We start from the raw sequence: 23766 nt of genomic DNA, 5'->3' as shown, positions 1-23766 counted from the left end.
TAGTCGAATCGGGGAAACGACAATTTTTAATTTAATCTGGTCTGGTTCCTGATACGCCTGCCAAATTTTATTGTCCTAGCTTACCTGGAAGTGCCTAAAGTAGCAAAACCGGGACAGACAGACCGACAGAATTTGCGATCGCTATGTGTCACTTGGTAGATATCAAGCGCCATAAAAAGCTAGAATTTCTTAATATTTTTGGTGCTATATGTATTTAGCTTATTTTTTGCTTATATTTCACACATGCTTTTTGTTTGTAAATTTACAGTCCGCTACTAGCAAAAACTGCATAACTGGCTATGGAAATTTTACATTAAACATCAAGTTGTCTTGGGTCCTAGGTCTTTATACACACACACACACACACACACACACACACACATATATATATATATATAAATATATATATATATATATATATATATATATATATATATATATATATATATATATATATATATATATATATATATATATATATATTGTTGGAAAAGTCTCCGCTGAACCAAATTCGCGAACATTTTAGCCTAAACAGCAGGCAAACATTGTAACCTTTACCTTTGTAACCTTTTATATTTTCAACCTAGTTTTAAGTAGGTCAGAATTAGCTGCCTATAACAAGTTTGCTTTCAGATTAGTTTCAATTGAATTATAAGCAGAATTTATTGAGACAAAAGTAAAATTAACTTCTTCAAGATCTCTCAAAATAGGAGGCAGTTACTTTTAGAGTTGATAAACGTTGATATATTTAGTTTAGGAGCATAGCATGAATCTTGAATGGATGTTATTACAGCATTGTGGTCCGTTTGCAGTTTGGGGACCCTTGCAGCCCTTGTGTATGGGGGTGTTCCTTACTCTCTATGCACCGTACCGTTTTATTGCTATTGAAAGTTAGTTACCAAAGAGGGCTATGTGCATTAAATCACCAAAAATGAAGAAATGGTTCCCTGAGAGTTTAGATTCCAAAGCATATTAGACAGACACTATCCATTACTGTACTTTGGTGGTTGCCAATACAGCTTGGACACTTTAAATCAAAGGCATTTTAGTTTTTGGCTCTGTGTCCAAGTTTCAGAAACTGGGCATTGGAAAGGTTTCTTGGTAAGTTTTATAAGCTATGGGTTTCCCAAAAAGGAATAAAGAGCCTAATTGCGAGGCAGCTGGTAAGATAAAAAGTTTGTACTAGTGTGTATCCCTTTAAAGTCAGACTTACCCTTACCATAGGGCCAAGGACCTTTAACATCTCCCCTTTGTAATTCACGAGACAATCTTTCAAGTTCTCTCTTGACAGTTCACTTGCGACATTGTAAAGTACCATTTCTGTTTATTTTTTAGAGGAGACTTCCACCATTCATATTTAACAGAGATATTACCAATTCTATTTTGGTTAATTGCCTTCCAGGTATCTTTTCTGTCTTGAAGTATAGCAGCCAAATAGCCGTTTTTGTTTAAATTCACAACGAAGCTACATCTTAGAGCTTTAAAAGGTTCATTCTAATGCGTTTTAAAAAGGTACAAGAATCAGATTTCATATTCAATGTTCTTGTTACTTTATAGTCATGTTTTAATATTCTCTGCAACCCCCAAAGATGCAAATTTTCTGCTATCCTTTAAAGACACATTGTCCTTCAGACATGTGTCCTTCATGCCCTTCAGACATTGTCCTTCATTACAGTTATGGAAATTAAATATAACTAGAAATAAAAATACCACGTTACGAAATTTTTGTTTTGCCCCTCCCTCAGCACTCCCTGAAACTATTTTTCTTTAAGTATAAGAGCAGTGAGCTCACAATCAGTTTCTGTGGAATTTTCTCAATTTTGTATTCTACGTTCGCCGCGTTCATTATGAATGCATTTATCAATGTCAAATATTTCTAACTAAAATGACATCTATCCAATTCTGCCATATCTAAGACAGATGTTTATTTTCATAACTGTTGAATTCCCAGAATATTGTAATTAAATAGTAACTAATATAAATCTTCCCATGATTTGAGGAAATTAGTAAGGAATCCTATTGAAGTCATCGAAGGAGGAAGAGGGAAGAGATTATACCCTCTTCAACCATGGGCGCAGGTAAAATCTTGTCTAGAGGGGTAGCCGATTTTGTGACGGAGGGGAGGGGGGCTTTTAATACTTCCCGAGGTCTTTTGACTATAGATCTTTAGATACTCATCATTCTATATTTCACGAAAACTCGGCCTTTAGCATTTTTATGTTGTGCTTTTCCTTCCAATTTCAAGGAAACATAAGCAGCATAAAAGCGATTTGACAAAATCACATTACTGTTCGATAACAGCTTCTTGTACTAAGAATTCAATTTAAAGGTTTAAAATTGGACAATATTAAACATCAAAATTTATAGGAGGGGTCGGCCCACGACCGGCACAACCCACGTTTAGCCATAATAAATAATCTCAGTATAAAAACCTATGGGAACTTCTGGTGGATTATAAAAGTTCTGACAGATGTTTTTAAAATGCCTGTCCTTGATTAATACTTTTACCCAAAATATTAGATTGGATTATGTTTTATGGTGATTAAATCTGGAATATTGCTCAATTTTTGTCTAAATGCCTACGACTAATTATGAATACTAGAAAAGACATAAGCTCACCTTGTATTTTCCTATTAAATGTCTGTTTTTTGGCAGCTTCCGAGACGTGGCATCTTCACCGGTTGCTGTTAGCATTAATTCCTCCCAATGGGAGGGCGAATTCCCACGTTTGGTTACAATGCCCGGTGTAGGTTCGGCATGTCGTACCAAGATATCTGAAAGTTGGCTATGGTTGTAAAAGCTATGTAAACAGCCTATTTTAAGGTTAAATGCAATCAAAACCTAAAACTTGATTAATATTGGTGTTATTTAACCCTGTCAGACCAGTAGGTGACCTCTAAAATTTTATAGTTTCTGTTAAATTTCATTCAAGATAAAAAGCTTAAAAGTAAAGCAAAGGAGAAAAGAGAGGCGGCTGGGATCCAGAAGAAAAGAAAACATCAGTTTTTTCTGTCTTAGTCGGCAAATGTCAGTCGAATTCTCTGAAAGTGCCATGGTTGTCCCTTAAGGAACGCTGCATGACTATCTGAAAAAAGTTGAGAAGCTTAATATCAGTCTACAAAGTCTGGGCCTGAGTTTGTTTACACCTTGTCACAACAAATGATAAACATCTACAGAAGAACAAGAAAAGGGACTAAAAACTTACTTGAAAACCATTGCTGATATGCATTTCGACTGTACTCCTAAACTTGCATGTGACAATGTATGCACCTAAGCTTGTAGACACTTATGCCATTACTTGAAATATAAAAGTACCGGATACACGGAAACTCAAAGGTAGTGGATATAGTGGAGAAATTGCAGGCAAAGATTGGTACCGTGGCTTTATGGATCATCTTAGAACTTAATCAGTAAGAACACCAGAAGGTAAAATCTTATGAGGGCAACTGCTTTCAACCGTCACAGTATAAACATTTTCTTTGACAACCTGGAGCGAGGCCCAGATAAACACGTGTTCAGACCACAAGACATTTGTAATTTTGATGAATCGGGTCTGAAAAAATACGCAAGTGTTGTAAGACCACTGCATAGCGAGGCCAGAAGAAATTGGGGTTGGTCACGTCACCAGAAACAGGTCAGTTGGCCATGATTTATGTCGGTGTCAATGCATTAGGAATACAGTCCCTCCTCCATTTATTTCCCCCAAAAAACAGTGTCCGGAAACTTTACTCAAGAGAGCTTCACCAGGAACCATCATGATCGGCTCAGAAAATACTTCTGGCTGGATGACTGCCTCCCAATTTTTGCCGTAATTGCAGCATTTTATCAATCTAACAAACACTCCAAAAGTCTCATGTTCTCCTGAAAATCAACCAGATCAGATGATATATTATTGAATTTCTTAATCTAGCTAAAAGTAATGGCGTTGTACATTTAACTGTCCCTCCCCAACCCACTCATAAACTACAGCCTTAGAAAGGATAGTCATGGGACCCCTTAAAGCCTACTACAACCAGGAAGCCACAAGTTTTATGATTGCCTTTAAGTGTAACAGTATATCAGTTTATAACATATCTGAGCTGCTGGAGAAAGCACATCCAAAGGCTTTCACTCTTGAAAATATAATCAGCGGATTCAGAGCAAGTGGGGTCTACCCTACCAACAGAGATGTCTTCATGGATTATGGGCTCCTCTCGTCATGTGTCTCAGACAGAATGCCTACAACATATGTTGTAGCACTTACCAGGGAATTTTTTATGCTCAACGCAGGTCCTGTTCGACGTTTAGAATCATCCTTCAACATAGACCCCGAAACGGACGCGGCACAGGTTCTGTTCCTCAATGAGAAGCAAAAGTCAGCAGATGATCCGTTAAAAGAGAGCGTCCATACACACCCTTTTCCAGAAGGCTCAACACGAAAAATCAACATGAAAAAAAAAATATAAAAAGTAAGAAATCCTCACTGACACCCCTGTGGAAGAATGCATTACTGCTGGGATACAAGCTATATCTCCCGAGAATGTCATAATCCTGGAAGGAAACATAGTCAGTGAAGTGAAAAGCCTAAAAGGCAAAAGGTATGTTTCTCGTAACAAAAGTTGCAGTTGGAGTGACGGTTCAAACGTAAAAAAGCCTATATGCAACAACTCTTCAGACTCCACTATGAACATTGAAGACGAGCCCCCTACCAGCAACTTTTAATTTGACACTGAGAAAGTCAAGGCTGATGATTTCATTCAGATTGAGCCGGAGAGTGAGAAAGGGAATCCTGTTTATTCTATTATCATTGCAAAAAAGTAGCAACTGAAGAACTTAAGGTCCATTTTCCGAAAGAGACTTGAGTAAGAGATTTTCCGCTAACTGACGAGACGGATAGTGTCTTAAACACAGAATTTGAAATGGAAATGCAACCACTGACAGGCGGAGCATCAAGATTAGCGAAAGGGCTTAAATACAAGTTTTTAAAGTTTCTCTGGCCACTTTTCTGCTTCTTTTGTCAGGTGGCCAAACTTAAGCCAGAGGCGGCCGAAAGAGTTTTGAGGTGGCCCAGGTTCGGCACTTTTGGCCACCTGGATAGAGGCATCCAGGTGGGAAAAGGTGGTGTATTTCTAACTGGCTTTTTCAAGGATGGTATTGAATGTGTTACCTTTGCTTTGGCATACTCAGCAACTTCTTATTGCTTGAATCAATTCTTGAAGAATCGAAAAATAGTCAAAACCTACCAATCGTGGTCCAGTTTTCTATCTATATATCGGGCCGAAAATCAATGTTGAACATCAAAACGTAAGTATCGATATCAGAAACGATATTTGAAAATTTCTGTTTATTTCCAGCTTTTTCAACCATCTACCAGTGAAAATCGAACAGAATTATTTCAACATACGAAAAGTTCTCGTTAATACCTAGTGTAAATTTGAAGTTTTAAGGGGGGCAGCTGCCCCCTGTCCTTTCCTACGCCCATACATTCAACCCTTTCAAAACTTGAACCTATTCGGTACCTTTAACCTTTAATATATTTAACCCTTTCAACCATTTAACATATTTAATCCTTTAAATTTCGACCTAACTAATCCTTTTTATCCCTTTTTAACTTTATAACCGTTTCCTTTCTTTTTATATGCCGAAACAACCCTTCGCAACACGTTCTATTTTAACCTATGTACCTGAATAGTTTCGCGCTTTAATTATTTATAATATATCCTTACGTATTGGGTTAGAGGTATTCTCTACTATATAATTTGGGCTACTGTAATTTTCCCCATCGTGCTGCTTCCACCCATAGTACTCTTAGTTATATTATTGGGTTCTCCCATTAGCTCTTTCGATTTCAGCCTCAAAATAAAAAAAAAACAAACAAACAAATTCACTCTTTGGCCATATGTCCTCATTGCTTAACATCACAGATTCATCTGAAACACAAGGAGACATTTTTTTCAGTAGTAACCCTGTCCATTTTATAGACTGGAATCGTTTCAAGTCATGCTCACGCCTGCTTTAAACATTTCTTCATTGATACGTAGGTACGGTTCGGAAACCCGTGTTTCCCAAGCATAATCGCAGGCCAGAATGCCCCGAGGTTTAAAATGGGAAGGCCCTATGAACGAATATATTTAATATTAAATATGATGTTGACTATATAATGGTTTCGTAGAAGTAATAGGTCAAAAAAATTTTCACAGGCGATACCTATCAAAATATTACGAGATTTGTTGGCGTTGCACAAGAAGAGGTGACAAATGCAGGGACTGGAAACAAGTTCAGACCAGCTGCAGATGGATGCTATTTAGACAAGAAAGGTTTGCCCCATTATCATTTTTTTTTATATAAACTAAAATATTGGCTATTCATAGTTTGCTAAGATCTGCATCACGGTTGCAGCTACCACAAACTAGTAAAGATTGAACTCCAGCGCATTGTGATTGAAAATTTAAAAACACGTTAAAAAAGAGTCAAAAGATGTGGAATCGTCATTTACAACTGACTCAAGAATGATAACTTTTATTTTGGCTAATCTTAATAGTAAGATCAAATTGAAAAAAAAACAAGTTATTTCACATGAAAGTAAAGAGCAACATTAAAACTTCAAATAAACAGAAACTATTACGTATATGAACGGGGTTGCCCCCTCCTCAACCACTCACTCTTTACGCTGAAGTTTTAATACTTTTAAAAAAGCTTCTTATTGTTCTAATTAAACGACCCTTGTGTGTCAGGAAGCATTCTTAAGGAATTAGGAAAAAATTCGAATTTTAACGTAACAAAAACGAGGTGTTGAGCAGGGGGCAACCCCCTTCATATAAGTAATAATTTTTGTTCATTTCCAACAGCATCGCTTTTAAAGCATTAATCCAAATATTTTATTTTGTTCACAAGTGAGCCGACATTTGATAGAAGTATACTGGGAAATTAGTTTGAGTTGACGGAGTGCTTTAAACTGCGGTCCCAAATTCATTTTTCAGTGCTGTAAATCGGTTCCAGGTTAAGCACTTAGATAGTACGGTTTGAAGGATGGCTGAATCTTTAAACTCTCTAGAAGTCAAAATCTGTTCGTTGTTCGAACGGTATATATCGGAGGGACACATGCTCTTCACAGTTCCTCCAGGGTTTCACGAGGAGAGACTGGTAGGACTGGGTAGGGAGGGATCTGAGGTACCATCGTTTGAGAGGAAACAGCGACTTGAGGTTCGAATTCAGTATAACTGGAGACAATTGTCCTTGGTGACCTTGTATCGACAGATGTGCTGATGTTCGCTCTCCATTATATTTTTACCTTGCAATACTATAATGGAACAGAGCTTTTTTCTTCTGTGGAAAGTCCCCACATTAGGGTAACAGTCCATGAAACAGAAGCTATAATAAAGCTATTGACACAAAAATCAGTGCGGAGAGCGTAACGTTCGTTAGGGCAGCTGCCTTATATCCAGGATAGGGTTCCTATTTCAAGCTAAAATGACGTCTGATGGCATTAAAGTTGCCCATAACGTTAGTATTGGTATTATTTGCCAATCAAAAAAAAGTCCTTCAATTTTAAGGATATACCAAATAAACACAGTTTAGAAGTCTCATGGTCCTAGTGAAGACACCACCCTTACATTTTAACGCCGGTATCATGATGTGTGGGAACCCTCAACAGCCTGGATCCGTAATGGCTAGCTGTATGCTAGATTTCGCTTTTAGCCATTGTCCAGAATGTTACAATACAGCAGGTACATCACTTCCAGTAGGTGTGATCGACAACATTGTTTGGGTACCTAATCAGTTTATTCCAAACTGACAAAGAAGGGGGTTGCACGGGCCCAACACAGCAGAGTTGGTAAATCTCTACAAGGACATCTACAGGTGATACTGACGATTAGCTACACTGTAAGATATTGCATGACTTATTTCTTCCTAAAAGTTATCAGCCAGATTTCGTATAATGCTACATTGCCAACAAAGAAAACAGTTGCGAAGATTTAAGACGAAATTCACATAGTGCCTATCTGACTAAAAAGCTGCCTCGGTTGAAATTAAAATGGTATAAAAATATTGATACAAAAATAGTAGGTTATAAAAACCACACCACCATAAAGAAATAAAAAACCTGTTCACCATCTATAAAAAAAATTTGATATTTAATATGTTCTGCATAATTTTTTGCCTTTTCACTTCTGACCATTATAGCGAGTGAAGTAAGTTCACTTCAGTCTAGAGTCCTGTCAGTTTAGAGCTCTTCGTTACATTTCTTCTTCAATACATCCTAAAATATTCGAATAAAGACCAAAATCGTCAGAAAAACAGGAACTCTGAGTTGAGATGCTCCTTAAAAGACAAATAATTATGTGTTTGTTATCTTTGTATTTAATAGGTATAGATTGGTGATTTAAATTCTCAGGGTTTCAAGCTGTGGAGATTTCTAATTTTTTTTTTTTTTAATCTTGATATTCAATTCAAACGTTTAAATCTTGATATGTTTGTTGAACACGAAAATGAAAGTTTGAAATTTGACTCAAATTTACCATTAAGTAAGAGAATTTTCCTGTAAAAATTTTGAGCTATAAACAACTAATCGTGGAAATATGTTTGAATGGGACGTATCAAAATAAATATAAAAACCCTGTGGTATATATAGCAGTTGAGATAATTTTACGGACAAATATATGCAATAAATAAACAAAAAATTATTATATTTTGTGACTGGTTGGTATTGAGAAGGTGAGAAATTCTGAAGTAATATTGCAGTTGTATTCTGTTTCCGTGGTTAACTCAAGTTGTGTGAATTTCCCCTTTTTATCAATTTTTTATTTTAAATGTTTGAAAAAAATCAATGCCATTCCACTTATTCAAACTGAGAATTCAGAGACCCATCTATATCAGCTAGATAAAAAAAATTAAACACATAATTATTGCCTTCTTTTATAAACAATTTTTCGAAAATTTATTCTTCTTAAATGATTACTCCAAACTTTGAAGGAGTATTTTGCCTCATATTCTTCTTAGCATATACTTATACAAAGTATCATTAAAATTTAAAGAGTATGGCCTTTATTTTAATGTTTTAGGATGAACAGAGGTGATTTATCATATAATGTAGAGCTTTAATTAGATGAAAATAGACAGTAAAGTGGTTACCATTTGCTCACCAAAATCCAAAACTTGAATTAATAATTTTTCCACTTCTCATCCATTTACTTTTTATTATACAAATCACCTAAAAAACAACAATGTTGTAAAATCCACCCAGTTTTGCAAAAAAATCGGACCTAAAAAACCAAAACAGACAGCCAAAAAAGGTAATGATACCAATTTCTTTGCCTCAGTGCCATAAAAAGACTTGAAAACAAATTTTTGACAGTAAAAAGAATTAAATACTTTCCTTTTCGGCCCCGTTGTGACAGCACAATCTTAAAATATCACATTCGACCGCCTAAAGGAGTCAAGATTTTATATTTCCCATCCTTGTTCTTACGAAATGAAGATTTTCGCCTCCCAGTTGGCTTTTGCGGTACAATGGATAGGTTCCCTTGATAAACCTAAATTTAATTAAATACTTTTTGGCAGTATGCAGCATTAGTACAATCTAACAGAGACCGCACAAAGTAACTAAAACCTTGTTTCAAACTTGTTTGCAAAAAGAAACAGTCTTAATAATCAAAACTTATTAAAAACTAAACTATTAAAAACCAATTAAAAAAATAACTTTCTTCCCAACCCAAACCAGAGCAAGCGGACCCAACCACAAATCCACCACTACGTCAGGGAGGGGGCGCGCAACCAGCACCTCCTGGATCCGCCACTGACTGCAGTTACGTCGGACCTTCCCTTGGATATACGCGTCCTGTGCATCTGTGGCTGGCGAAAGGCCAATCAGACAGACTTGAGATGGTGCAAGAAGTAGCTGTAAAAAGTATGCTTGGACACTACTGAATATACGATGATGTACTGAAACAACTAAACTTCAATCCCCTTGATAGTCGTACACATGAGTTGCCACATCGTTGTTGACTAAAATGTGTGAACTCTCCAATTCATCGTGGTTGATTACCGGACCTTGAGCACCCTTCAACTAACAGAACAAACACTAGAATACGACAAATCAAAAAGAACTGTCCAAAACTGATTTATATCAGCTTAATTAGTTAATAAGCTGCCGAGAAATATCATAAATCATTTGCCCCTGTTTTACTCAGCATCCTAATGGTACTGCTTTAGGAATATTTGATGTTTTGTGTATTTTATTGTATGGATATGCCTGAAAGTATTGTAGTACTGATTAGAAAACATTGAGTGTTATTGATTTTTAACGTATCTGTTCTAGCCTTTACTATTTTGGCTAATACAACATCTTGTCTTATCTTTGGTGGTGCTGGTCAAGAAGAAGAACATCAGCTATCTCATAGCTGCAACCAGCATCTATTCTTCTGTGAAAATACTAGGTCAAGAAAAAAATTTGTTAGAATACGCTCGTAATTTAAAGTTTTCTTCCTTTATTGGGCCTTTTTGCATCGTTGATTACAATTTATTTTTCAGATGGTAATTTCATCACAGAAGTGTGCATCTGTACACCAAAACTAGGCGAAGATGCTTGCAACTGGGCAAATCAAGTTCAATTCAGTATTTCCATGCTTTTTATCATAGCAATAATAGCAATCTATCATTAGTTCTTTATCTACTGTTTTTATATTTGGCTCAAAATATTACAACTTATATCTTTTTCCAGTTCTTTCCAAGGACGGTTTATTAACAAGTTCATCCACAGGAGAGGGAAAACAGCTTCGGTAATACAGAAGGTGCTATGTCACATCTTTATCTAAAAATTTCCCATTCCCTAAATCAAAATCCTGGTTATGGACTAGCAAGCTGTTATTAATTAGGCAATCAAAAGAATTAATTAATTAGAAACAATCAAAAGAAAAATCTTAAAAAATCACGAGTTTCCTGTATGAATAGACCCGAAACTGGTTCATGGGGTAAAAATGTTCGTGTTTTAATGTCCTTGGTACTCCAAGACGAAGGAGTTGGGGACGCTCTGAGAAATCGAATTTTAGGTCCAACTAAACTTTCATCACTAAGACCCCGAAACCTTCAAATGGCTATAAAGGCGGAGAGGGAACAGAGGAAATAGATTATTTAAGGAATTCGAGTGTGGGCCTTCATGTTATCAAGTTCAATTATGTCTTTAATTGTTCAGGTATCGCTTAGAGAGCGTTCTTAAATACCACATTTTACAAATCTGACCAATGAAGGTTTATTAACAAGGGCATAATTTACACTTTTTGGGCATATTAACAATTGTGCATAATGCTCCGCAATGGAGGCAAAGCAGTTGAGGGAATACAAAATGTTTTATCACTTTCTTTTTTATGATTTTTAAGCTCAGCAGGATCAATTGATTGGTTAGGATTGACCCTCCACTGTCTCATTTATTATTAAAGATACTCGAAAGTTTCGATTAATCCAAAAGGCACTATATTCCTTTTTAACACTACAGTGACAAATAGAGCTTCTGCTATTCAATTATTTTGTTGTATCTTGCGAACTGGAAAAACTAAGAAAACACTAGTCAAAATTTAGCATAAACAGTGGTGGGCTGAGGGGGGTGGCGTCTCCTAAATATATTGCATAGTTTCTGTTCATTTTGAGTTTTAAAGCTTCATTTGAAAGAAAATGCCTTTTAAGTAATATTGTTAAACATGAATCCTTTCAAGTCACGACCACATCCACTTCATACATTTCTTTACTAGCATGTAGTTGGTAGGTAGGTAGGGATTGGTGTCGCTGGCTATTTGGTTTGGAACGGGGGATTGATGGTACGACCCTGTAAGCTCAGCCAGAGTCGACCCAGCTCTAAATGGATACCTGCAGAAATCAGGGGGAAAACACGGGAAGCGTCGGATGATTTGTCCCCAACCACGCACTGCACCCCCGACCAAAGGTATTGAATCAAGGGGACGGTACCTGCGCAACGCAGACCATTGGTCAACGTGCGAAAGGTTTTTTTAGGTATTGGTATATTTATTGCTAGTGAGGCTGCTTCTTATAACTAGTGTAATACATTCCTGCAATGATTCAAGTCTCCTTCTAAAGAAACATTTTGAATATCCCTCGTTCACTTTTTATTTAGAATTGGTTTTTCCGTAGCTCGTTTTTTCACGATATATTATTTTATTATAATTGTGTTCTTTATTTTATTAGTTTATTTCTTCAATACTTTCTTTACTAATTTATTATTAACAAATATTATTTGTTTGTACTATCCTAAAAAGTATTATATTGCTTTTTCTCATTATTATTCTCTGAATATTCATATAAAGAAAATATGTTTACTAACAGTTCCTTACAAGTATTTCAATCCTTTTCCTGTGACTAAAAGAGTTAAAGAGTTGAACAATTCAGCATAGAATTCACCCAAAATCTAGTCGAATCTACAGATCTAAAAATAGAAAAGAACTGGAAAAAAGGACTAAAAAACAAACTGTCGGTCGAAATAATACAAGACTGACAAGAAGTAAAAATTTCAACTTAGAGCCATAGGTTTTTCTTGCAGTAGGGACTGAGAATCTATAAGAATCTAATATAGAATCTAACTTACACCAGTTACGGGTCTATTCATACAGGAAGCCCGTGATTTTTTCAGATTTTTCTTTTGATTGCTTCAAAGCTATGAAGTTTTTAGGGCAGTGTTATATTTTCGTCAGTGTTGCAACACGGAGCCGTGAAAATAAATTAGGAAAACTAATTAATTAAATTTGATAGAATAAAATTAAATTTTTATAGAATCTAATTTGTGGCACCAACTCATACAACTCACGAAACGAAACTTGGAGATCAAAGCACTAGCATAAAACATAAAACTTAAAAAATAAAAAACTTTTCGAATATAGCAGTGACAGCAATAAATAAGTCAATACAAAACAGTGAGCAATTTTGTGCCAATTATGATCGAGTCAAATTGAAAATTCTTTTGTGAAATACTACATTAAAAATTAATGTATTACTATAATTACTATATTATTTACCACATTAAACTAGATATTAAATGACAGATGATGAAATTTCAAATTGTAGCTGATGGCATCGGTAATACCGGGGAGAGCCAGGAGGGAGATATCTAAAAAAAAAGTCCATAAACGTAGAACGAGAAATGATCCCATTAAATCCTGGTAACAAGAAATTAGTAATGATTCCCCCCCACCCCTTTGGAAATTTCCAGGCAGACCTCTTGGCTGATGGTACACGACAATATAAAAGAGAGACGTTCATGATGAGAGAGAGGTTTTCCAAGCCTTGAACGGCGACCTTTAGAATTTGTCATTTAGCTCATTTAACAGATTAAATACAAACATAACCAAACGACAAACAATCTGGCTTAAAAACATCAATAGCTTCCACATAAGTATAAATAGGCCCTTTGAAGCGGGAGCGAGATGGGAAGAGAAGCTAAAACTGGCCAATTTGGCATAAAGCTCATATTTCCATTTTCAAGAGCAACAGTTTCAATGACATATCTTATTCACTGGGATTTCGGCTTTGGTAAATTTTTCATTACTGACAATATACAAAGAGTCACAACATTTGAAAAGCCTAGGCCAAACACTAGCCAGGTCAAACAGGGTAGATTCTAAGATAACTGAGAAACAAATAAGTTTAACTAGACGTAATATATATAGCAATTATGAGACCCATTTAAAGGGGCGGGGGGATTGAGGTTGGCTCCTTTGGTTTAAATCTCACATCCCCAAGGGTGACATTTTTAAAGGTATGTGTTAATCAAAAAGGGTAAAAGGCTACTGAAAATGGAGAATGGGGCACCCACAAGCAACAAGGAAGAGGGAAGTAGATGTCATGCTCCAATTCGCTTTGAATGTAGCTTCCAAAACTTAAAAAATGACCTTGTAAACTGAAAATTTACAATTCAGTACGTATTAAAAAAAAATGGTGCACTAAGTTTTTGAGATTTTATGAAAAATCACAAGCATCTTAAACTTTTGAGGAGGGTGACGGATCACATTACTAAGGACAATGCCGGTATAGAAAAGCGCCTCTCTAAAACTAGTTTCTTTGTGTCTCTTTAAAAGTTGTTGTTTGTTACTAAAAGAGTTGAAAATCAAATGCGAGCAAAGGTTTGGCCAGCACTACGCCAAAACTCTTTCCTCGGGTAGTTCCAATATCTACTTAGTAGAATATATCAAATGGTCTCAACTGCAACGTTTAGTTTAAACTGCACTTTTAAATCAGACAATTCAACTCGTATTTTTTTTTCAAATCTATCACGAATTTTACCGAACTCCATAACATCACGTGGTTTTTCACTAAGCCAAAACTTGTCAAATTCCAAAAACAGGTAACAATAAAACTTATGAAACGTTTCAATATGACTTCCAAATTGGCAGGTGTTGTAAATGTGGTATTTGGCACTTCCGTCTCGGAATAAATTTATAGCCATGCTTGTCAAATTTATACCAACAATAGCGAACGAGTACCTAGAAAAAGAGCTTGTGTAAGGTTATAGTAGTTCAAGAGCAAATAATAATTTCTAGACTAATACAAACTAATGATATTTATAATTTTAGAAGAGTATTCAATCACAGTACCAAGGACATCAAAATAAAAACATTTTTCGTCCCCTGGACCGTTGCGCAGATACCAATTTCTTGATTCACTGCGTTGGACCAGGAGCGCAATGTGTGTTTGGGGGCAATTCATCGAACTCTTCTCGAGGTTTACCCCCCAGATTTCTTCAGATACCCATTCAGAGCTGGGTTAACTCTGGCTGAACTTCAGAGTCGAATCATTAAACCCCGGGCCAAACCAAAAAACCCGACACCAGGACTCGAACCCCTGTTCTCAAGATTTCAAGTACAGTGCGCAAACCACTCGGCTAGGACGGTCCAAAATGAAAACCTAAACCAATTAGCAAAATTGAACAACCCTAGAAATTCTTTAAAAAATACAAGAAAAAGAAAAATTTGCAAAAAAACCTTACGGCTTGTGCGGCCATTCTCGAAACTACAAACAAAACAAATTACTTATAAATGGATTCCCCAAAATATATATATATATATATATAAAAAGCATTAAAAAGTCACCACTTGAGACCCTGTATTATACTAACTATATATATATATATATATATATATATATATATATATATATATATATATATATATATATATATATATATATATATATATATATATATATATATATATATATATATATATATATATATATATATATATATATATATATATATATATATATATATATATATATATATATATATATATATATATATATATATATATATATATATATATATATATATATATATATATATATATATATATATATATATATATATATATATATATATAAGGAAAAAAAACTCATAAATCGTAAATACCAAAACAATGGTCCCAAAGCAACCCACGAATAACGTAACATGGTAATGCAACAACTCAATGTAAAAGACATCCAGCCAAATTATGCATAGTAAAAATATATATATGCATTATCATGAATATACATAAGCTGGGTCTAACAAACTGGGAGTCACACCTCATGTCACACAGACAACTCTTCCGGTAGTTTTCACAGAAACCACAACATAAGGGCTTCGACTTCGAGATCTGATACAGGATACTCCCACATACTGCCTTCCAGTGTTGCCAACGCTTTGAGACAAATTGAGTATCAGTTTTTCGACCATATTACATCATAAAAGAGTCTTTGCGGTACAATTATAGCATTCAATGTTAGGTTTATTCACAAACGTAAATACAAGAATAAGCTAAAAGCAATCAATCTCTATTTTTCACTAATGTTTTTGTATTTCTTTTCTCTTAGGACCCAACTTTGTGCGCTTCTTTTTGTATGATGATAAATTTGAATTTGACAGAATTTGAATTCTTGAAATCATTCCGTCCGGTGAAAAGTCTCTTTTTCTTTGCTTAAATAACTAACAGGTGACAGCAGGAGTTTCAAATAAAACTTGACCTTTGGGTATACAGTCCAAATGCTCCGAAATATTGTGGCTTCAGATACAAATTAAAATATTGAACTTTAGAACATAAGCATAAACAGGGAGTCCAGTATATTACATAAACAGCGTATGTTTAGAGTGAAGCAAATTAGTCCATGAGCCCTGCAGGCAGCAGGATGAGGTCTGTATTCTATGTTTATTGAATAATTATTTTGCATGAAGCCTGAAAGAGCAAACAAAAAGTATGTTATAAATATGACTACTTTTAATATGACAACAGACTACCTTGAGTTGAGGTTCCGGTTGTTAGTAGAATTTTTTTGCTTTGATACTGACAAAATTAAAAATTTTCGAACCCAAATATATGTCACGTATATTTCTGAGGCGTCGAAACTACGGGAACACCAGCTCCGGGTGCATATTTTCCGGTATTTACTACTATATACCTAGCTCCTGAGACATAGTTCCATGAGAAATGCAGACGAGGAGTTTGTCTAATACAGTTTCTTCAAGATATTTTCCACTGAAACAGGAGTCAGCAAGCCTACCAGTATCAGGTCCCTATTTCAAGCTCGTTGGTTTCCGCAAGAAATATCAGAAGAAAAATAAATTTTTTCTAGTGCCCTAGACCATGCCATAATAACAATAGAAAATGGAAAGAGCTATTAAAGTAATTCTGTGTGACGCTTTTACAGATCATAAATCTACAATTAATAAATCACGGGCATCATTTTAGTTTGATCTCCACTTTTAGCCAATTTTGGTGAAATCCAAAGACAATTTGTGGGATACGTATTTCAGTTTTGGACTTTAAACTGCAATATGAATTTCACATTTCTGATTAACGGCCTTAGAAATCCTTAAATAGCTACTTTGGTCAAAATCAAATACCATTTGCGTAACAAGAACAGTTTCCAAGAGGGTCAGATTCACATGTAGTTGAGAACGTTTAATGATAAATTACAACCTTTTTTCTTGGTATTCTACAGATTCAAAAATTTAAAATAGACGAACAAACGCTGAGGTTTGGGCTTAAATCACTAAACTAAGAATGACGCTGCAAACTTTTCTAGATCTACGGCCTTTATACTTTTTTAGATGCTCCATTCAGAAAAAAAAAGAAACTTTTCACTTTCTGCCTAAAAAACTAGGTGATAATGGTAAGGATGGAAGAAAAGTATGGAAGACAATTAATCCAACATTACGACCCAAGGGCCAAAACCCTGAACTACCCCCTAAAACTAATGTCGGCAGGAATACCTCAGCTAAGCATACAACCGTTGCGAAAGCACTTTACACTTTCTTTTCCAGTGTTGGAGAGAAAACAGTAACGTCCTCGACAAAATCCTAAAAGAATTTTCTGAGCCCAGCGCATGTTGAGTCAATGGCAGTTATTCTCATGGCTTCTCTCGACATTTCAATGATTATGAAAAATTGGAGAGGTACAACAACGTCCTGATTCTATCACGTTTACGAGAGTGTTGAAAGCAGTGTTGCCATCTATGTCACAACCCATGAAACATTTGATAAACCTCTCATTGCTGAAGGAAGTATCAGAGCTCAAGAAGGCATGAACAGACTCTCTTCAAAAAGGTCATCTTCATAATGACCCATCTCAGTTCTTTTAGTGTTTTCTGATTCGGAAACCTATGATTCGGAAACCTATGAAGATAAACTTTACTCTTTTCTCAAAGCGAAGAGATTAGTCAGCACTTTGGATTCAGACCAGGACACTGAATTGAAGATGAGGTGACGTCATTGAGCTTATTTATAAACCAAGCCCTCTACTTGTGCCAGCTGCTACATTTCTAGATATTAAAAAATTGACAATATGGACCATGTTGTTCAATTAAATAAACTAGGACATATCAGAGTTAGAGCAGAGACACTGGAATGGTTCCTGTCCCACCATGGCGACCGATGCATGCACACATGAGAAGATCCATTTAAAAATATAGTGGTAAATTTAGGTGTGCTACAGGGATCGATCCCAGGCTTACTGTTATTTCAGATTCATATGAATGGCCAAAGTAATGATCTCAACCTAAATTTCAGGACCTCACGGTGCTGCCAACTATGCTGCGGTGAAGGCACTTCAAATAAAGACAACGATTCTGATGAGCTGGTAGCATTCATAGACGACAATATTCATAGGCCTTCTACGATTCAGGCATGGCAAAATACCAAGAACAACTAGTGGCTTAGAAGAAACTTACGTCTGGAGGGATAGGAATCAATTTACGACAAATCATATGTTCTACTCTTTTCAAGGATGTAAACTCTTAATTCAGAGATGAGTGGCATTACAACTTCTAGGTGAACAGTCAGGCGGCCAGAAACGGGTTTTGCAATGTATCTAGGTATATTCCCACCCAAAAACCTTTCCACTCTATACCTACAAGCTTTGGAACTGGAACCCTGTCGATACTGGCATCATCAAGAAACCGAAGCATGTATTTTCTGAAAAAAAAACTCTTTGTCTACTTGGCAAGGGACCTCTGAAACTTCATTTGCAGTATTATGCCGTAATTTGGTAGTCAACTTTCAAATCACACCAGAAGCGACACGGTTCAATCCACAAGCGTTGAAAACAATTGGAAATGTAGACAATTATCTCTCTCTTGGTTCGCTTAAGCGTCTGTCATTCTTAGCTTCTACTAATCCCGATCTAGTTTTAACCTTTAGGTCATACAAACTCCAACAGTATGTTCTGATTTCTCATTGCGTTCTGCTTTACAATGACACAAACTTGTTGAACGGAGATTATTAATTTAGATTCCAAACGAGTCAAATGTAATATAAGGTGGGGGGATTCTAAGATTACCTCAAATGTAGAACCACTTCCGGGCTCTATGGTTGATCCAAATGAAGTACTTACCCTAACCGTGGATGATTTGAGCGTGAAAGAACGTGTCGTGCGGCTTCAGGATAATCAATAGCGAAATACCTGAAATAGAAAACACAATATCTTTCAAAGACGGACTTATTAATGGTAATTAAATAAAAAAAACAAGTTTTTTTTAATGAAAGTAAGGAGCGACATTAAAACTTAAAACGAACAGAAATTACTCCGTATATGAAAGGGGCTTTTCCTCCTTGACACCCCGCTCCTTACGCTAAAGTTTTTTATTGTTTTAAAAAGTAGAGTTGCGAGAAAGAATCAAACTTTAGCGCAAGGAGCGGGGTGTCAAGGAGGAAAAGCCCCTTTCATATACGGAGTAATTTCTGTTCGTTTTAAGTTTTAATGTCGCTCCTTACTTTCATTTAAAAAAACTTGTTTTTTTATTTAATTTCTGAAAGTTTTTTAATTAATGCATGACTGATTTTGGCTCTCCGTACATAAATTATTAAAATGAAATTTGCATATTAATTCTTTTTTTGGCTAAATGGCTTTCTCTTAGTTTTGATCAGACGATTTTGAGAAATAAGGGGTGGGGAAGGAGGTCTTGTTGCCCTCCAATTTTTCGGTTACTTAAAAAGGCAACTAGATCTTTTATTTTTAACGAACGTTTTTATTAGTAAAAAAAAATACGTAACTTAAGAATTAACTTACGTAACAAACTTTTATATTCTTATATTTTTGATTATATATATGAGGGGGTTGGTCCCCTCGTTAATACCTCGCTCTTCACACTAAATCTTGTTTTATCCCAATTCTTTAAGAATGACCCCTGAATCAGAAAGGCCGTAGAATAAATAGTTGAAATTATTTAAAAAAATTTTAGCATAAAGAGTGAAGTGTTTATCTCCTCCTAAATACCTCGCTCTTTATGCTAAAGTATTTTTAGAACCCCTCATATGCGTAATAATCTCTGTTCCTTTTTAAGTTTTAGTGCTTCTCCTTACTTTCAATTGAAAAAACTTTTTCATGTTTATATTTTCATTGTTTTTTTTTTATAGTAATGCTAGAAAGTCCTGCACCCTTTTCATTGAATTTCTCTTCCCCCATGAAATATTCCTCCAAGGAAAGATCCTCCCATATAGCCCCCTCCCCTGAACCCCACACCCAAACCAAAAAAATCCCCCTGATAACGTCGGTACACTTCCCAGTAACCATTACTGTATGTAAACATTGGTCAAAGTTTGTAACTTGCAGCCCCTCCCCCAGGGACTGTGGGGGGTAAGTCATCCCCAAAGACATAGTTATTATGGTTTTCGACTATGAGGAACAAAATGGCTATCTCAAAATTTTGATCCGTTGACCTTGGGAAAAAAATGAGCGTGGGAGGGGGCCTAGGTGCCCTCCAATTTTTTTGGTCACTTGAAAAGGGCACTAGAACTTTTCATTTCCGTTAGAATGAGCCCTCTTGCAACACTCTAGGACCACTTGGTCGATACGATGACCCCTGGGAAAAAAAAAAAAAAAAAAAAAACAAAACAAATAAACACGCACCCGTGATTTGTCTTCTGGCAAAAAATACGAAATTCCACGTTTTTGTAGATTGGACCTTGACATTTTTTCTATAGGGTTCTCTGATACGCTGAATGCGATGGTGCAATTTTCGTTAAGATCCTATGACTTTTAGGGGGTGTTACCCCCTATTTTCCAAAATAAGGCAAATTTTCTCAGGCTCGTAACTTTTGATGACAATAATTAAACTTGATGAAACTTATATATTTGAAATCAGCATAAAAATCCGATTCTTTTGATATATCTTTCAGCATCGAAATTCCGTTTTTTAGAGTTTCGTTTACTATTGAGCCGGGTCGCTCCTTACTACAGTTCGTTACCACGAACTGTTTGATTAAATGGGTTGACATAAGAAAATCAGAAGCAAAATCATTCAAGCACATGAAACAAACAACTGGGAAATAAATAAAGAAGTGATATTGCTGTTTTTTTTTGTTTTTTTTTTTTATGGCAATCTTCAGGCAAAAAAATTATTTGTATTTTTTTAAGTCTGCTGCGAGAAATATACTATTCTGATATACACTTCAGCAATAGCTTATATAGATAGAATATTAGCAATACTACTCTAAATAGCTTAAAAAATATATAGAGAATTTGGTTATAAAATTGTTTATTGTTGTATTATTTCGTATTTTTAGAAACTATCATCGTAAACAATACGATTCAATATTGTTCTTAAGAGTAAACTCGTTGGCTCTTTAAGAGAAATACCAGAAAAACTTATTTCTCTTATATGCATGTAAGAAAAACTGACTGGAATACGAACGAATAAAATTTCCATTTGAGCCTCAATAAGCTCCTTTTCAGATATTGAACCTCTCATCGGGACAGATATTCTAATTTTTCACTCTAATCAATTAGAGAGAAACAAAGAGATTATTCAGAGGGGGTAGCAACAATCAGCTACCAACAATCACGGGTTCTGTAGCACTTTTTGTTGAACAGAATTTCAAGAGATGGGGAACTGAGAAAAAATGCTTTAATGCATAGGTGCCACCAGGGAGAGGCCAGTGAGTGATGGCAACTCCTGGAAAACAAAAAAAAATAATTAGAAAATGCTTCTAAAGAAGAAAACGAGAAAAATTTCCATCTAAATTCCACAGAAATTAATAGGGTAAAGGAGGAGTGAGAACAGCTGTGATGGCATCAGACGGTTGGGTGCTGCAGTGAATTAATAGAATTTGTAGTAGCAAAAAAGAAATTTATGGTGATCCTCCCCTCCCCCCCCCCCAGGGAAATTTCCTCTTAACTGATGGCGGTAATTAGCTAATATTTTCCTCTAAGATTTTTCGTTTGAACTATAGGTTAGAACCTTCAGTAAAAACCAATATAGTAGAATATAATATTTAAAAATCATGTATAAAGGTAGGGGCGTTTGGGCCCGCCGTTTCTGAAACCTAGCACTATTTACCCCTTTCTTCTGATTAATTTAAAAAAAAACTTTTTCCAAAAGACAAGTTTTTCAAAGAAAAGCAAAGAGCCCCATTAAGTCAAGAATGAGCAAAAATAAAGTCAAATAATCTTCAAAGTGTAAAAAAAAACAAAAAAAAACCCTGGATTGTCAGTTTAATTGATATATACTGATGCATTATTTGCAGACATAGTTACGGCTTTTGATAGTCTTGATCATAACGTAGTTGTGGAAGAAGCAAAGGCTATGGGTGCCCGTCCATTTGTTGTACGAATGCTCGCTGGTTTTCTTTTGAAAGATCTCAGTGTGTCCAACTTCCTGATCATTAGCCATCTGAATTTGTAAATATTTTTTGTGGTTCGCCACAAGGGACTAAATTAGGCCCGCTTTCTTTTCTTATTGTTTTTAACCGTATTTAACAACAGTACGTGAGCGTTTTAAATTTGCTGATGATTTAACTGTTCTTTGCGACTAAGCCCTCCCACTACTGAACAGTCTTGACTTGATCTATCATGATCTAAAGGCTAAATTAGGAAAGGTAAAACTGACGGTCAGTGAAACTAAGAGCTCTTATATGACATTTTCCTTCCTAAAGGGTAACAACCACTCTTCTCATAATTCCATACTGCCAACAAAGAAAACTGTTAAAATACTTGGGATTCTTTTGGACGATAATTTAAGATGGAATTCGCACGTTGACTATCTGACTAAAAAAAGGCGCCTCGCTTTTACATTCATTTTCCAACCTAAAAAGATTTGGTACACCAACTGAGGTTTTAAAGTCCGTATACTGCAGCTATGTTAGACCTTCTCTTGAGTATGCATGCCCTGCTTGGCATCTGGGATTGACAAAAGATCAAACAGATAGACTTGAGACGGATACAAAAAAGAGCTGTAAAAATTATACTTGGACAAAACTACTCAACTTAGAAGATGCACTGAAACAAATCAATTTGGACTTACTTGATAGTCGTAGACATGGCTTAACATATAGATTTGGACTAAATTGTTTAAATTCCCCAACTCATTGTCTCTACTACCCAACTTTGTGAGCCCCCCAATTGAAGGACCAGTTACTAAACTCCGACAAATAAAAAAGAATTGTCCACAGTTACTGACTTGCTCAGCCTATAGTACTGAGAGATATCGCAAATCATTTGTTCCATATTTTACCCGTCATTTTAATAATATTGACGCGACTAATATTTAATGTTTGATTAATATGTGTTTGATTAATATAATGTTTGTTTAAATTTTCCTGTGAGTGTTTTTGAAGGTATAAATTATTTTTGTCATGACATGCTAATGCTAGCTCCGGCTATTGTAGTGAATAAATATATTCTATTCTATTCTAACATTTCAAATGTATTTTTTTTTCAGTAAAGCGCAAATTGTGTTCTGGTCTTGAGAAGGTATGGGGGTTATCAGCCCTACTCAGGTTAATTTTTGCTCGTTTTGAGTTTGACACGGCTATTCATTGTAATTTCCGTTCGTTTTGAGTTTCATTAATTTATTGATAATGATTTGTGGTAGTTTTACGCTTGGAAGATTATTTGACATTATTTTTGCTCATTTCTGGCTTAATGGAGCTCTTTACTTTACTTTGAAAAACTTCTCTTGTGGAAAGTTTTTTAAATTTATTTCTGTTTGTTTTTTATTGACACAGTCTTTTTCATGGAAAAAAATACTCTATATTTTTTCAGTTTTTTTCTATAAGAATCCATAGCATGGGATGCTATTTGTATGTTGAGAAACTTTTTCAACAATTTTTAATTATGGCAAAAACATTATTTTTAAACTTAATTTTACAGCTTCTGAAGTTGACTTGAAAAATTAAACTTAATATCATTCCCAAGAGATTCTATCTATGCTCTTTGACAACCTGGATACATTTACACTCTTTTTATTTATTTAAATTGTAAGAATAGAAGTAGTAATAGTAGTGTCCACAAAAGTTTCAACTTAATACCCCCAGTCGTT

General features: G+C 35.3%; 2 protein-coding genes across 5 annotated transcripts in view; one reads left to right on the top strand and one right to left on the bottom strand.

Moving 5' to 3' along the window:
• The window catches only part of LOC136025266 (uncharacterized), a 29690-nt gene extending 18992 nt beyond the window's left edge, over positions 1-10698 (top strand). The window contains exons 4-5 of the mRNA XM_065701127.1: positions 6180-6296; positions 10510-10698. Of these exons, the coding sequence (XP_065557199.1) occupies positions 6180-6296; positions 10510-10640 (248 nt within the window). The 3' untranslated portion in view covers positions 10641-10698. The remainder of the gene's footprint in view (positions 1-6179; positions 6297-10509) is intronic.
• Positions 10699-12737: 2039 nt separating this feature from the next.
• LOC136025265 (ELMO domain-containing protein 2-like) overlaps positions 12738-23766 on the bottom strand; it is a 35693-nt gene continuing 24664 nt past the window's right edge. For 2 of the 4 annotated variants that reach the window (XM_065701122.1, XM_065701123.1), the window contains exons 5-6: positions 18843-18911; positions 12738-14462 (exon numbers count right to left, since the gene is read on the bottom strand). In XM_065701122.1, the coding sequence (XP_065557194.1) occupies positions 14168-14462; positions 18843-18911 (364 nt within the window). In that variant the 3' untranslated portion in view covers positions 12738-14167. The remainder of the gene's footprint in view (positions 14463-18842; positions 18912-23766) is intronic. The other 2 variants (XM_065701125.1, XM_065701126.1) reach the window with 1 other exon arrangement.

The sequence above is a fragment of the Artemia franciscana genome, chromosome 3, assembly GCF_032884065.1.
Source record: "Artemia franciscana chromosome 3, ASM3288406v1, whole genome shotgun sequence".
Classification (NCBI taxonomy): Eukaryota; Metazoa; Arthropoda; class Branchiopoda; order Anostraca; family Artemiidae; genus Artemia; species Artemia franciscana.
This window is presented reverse-complemented; position numbering and strand designations above follow the sequence as displayed.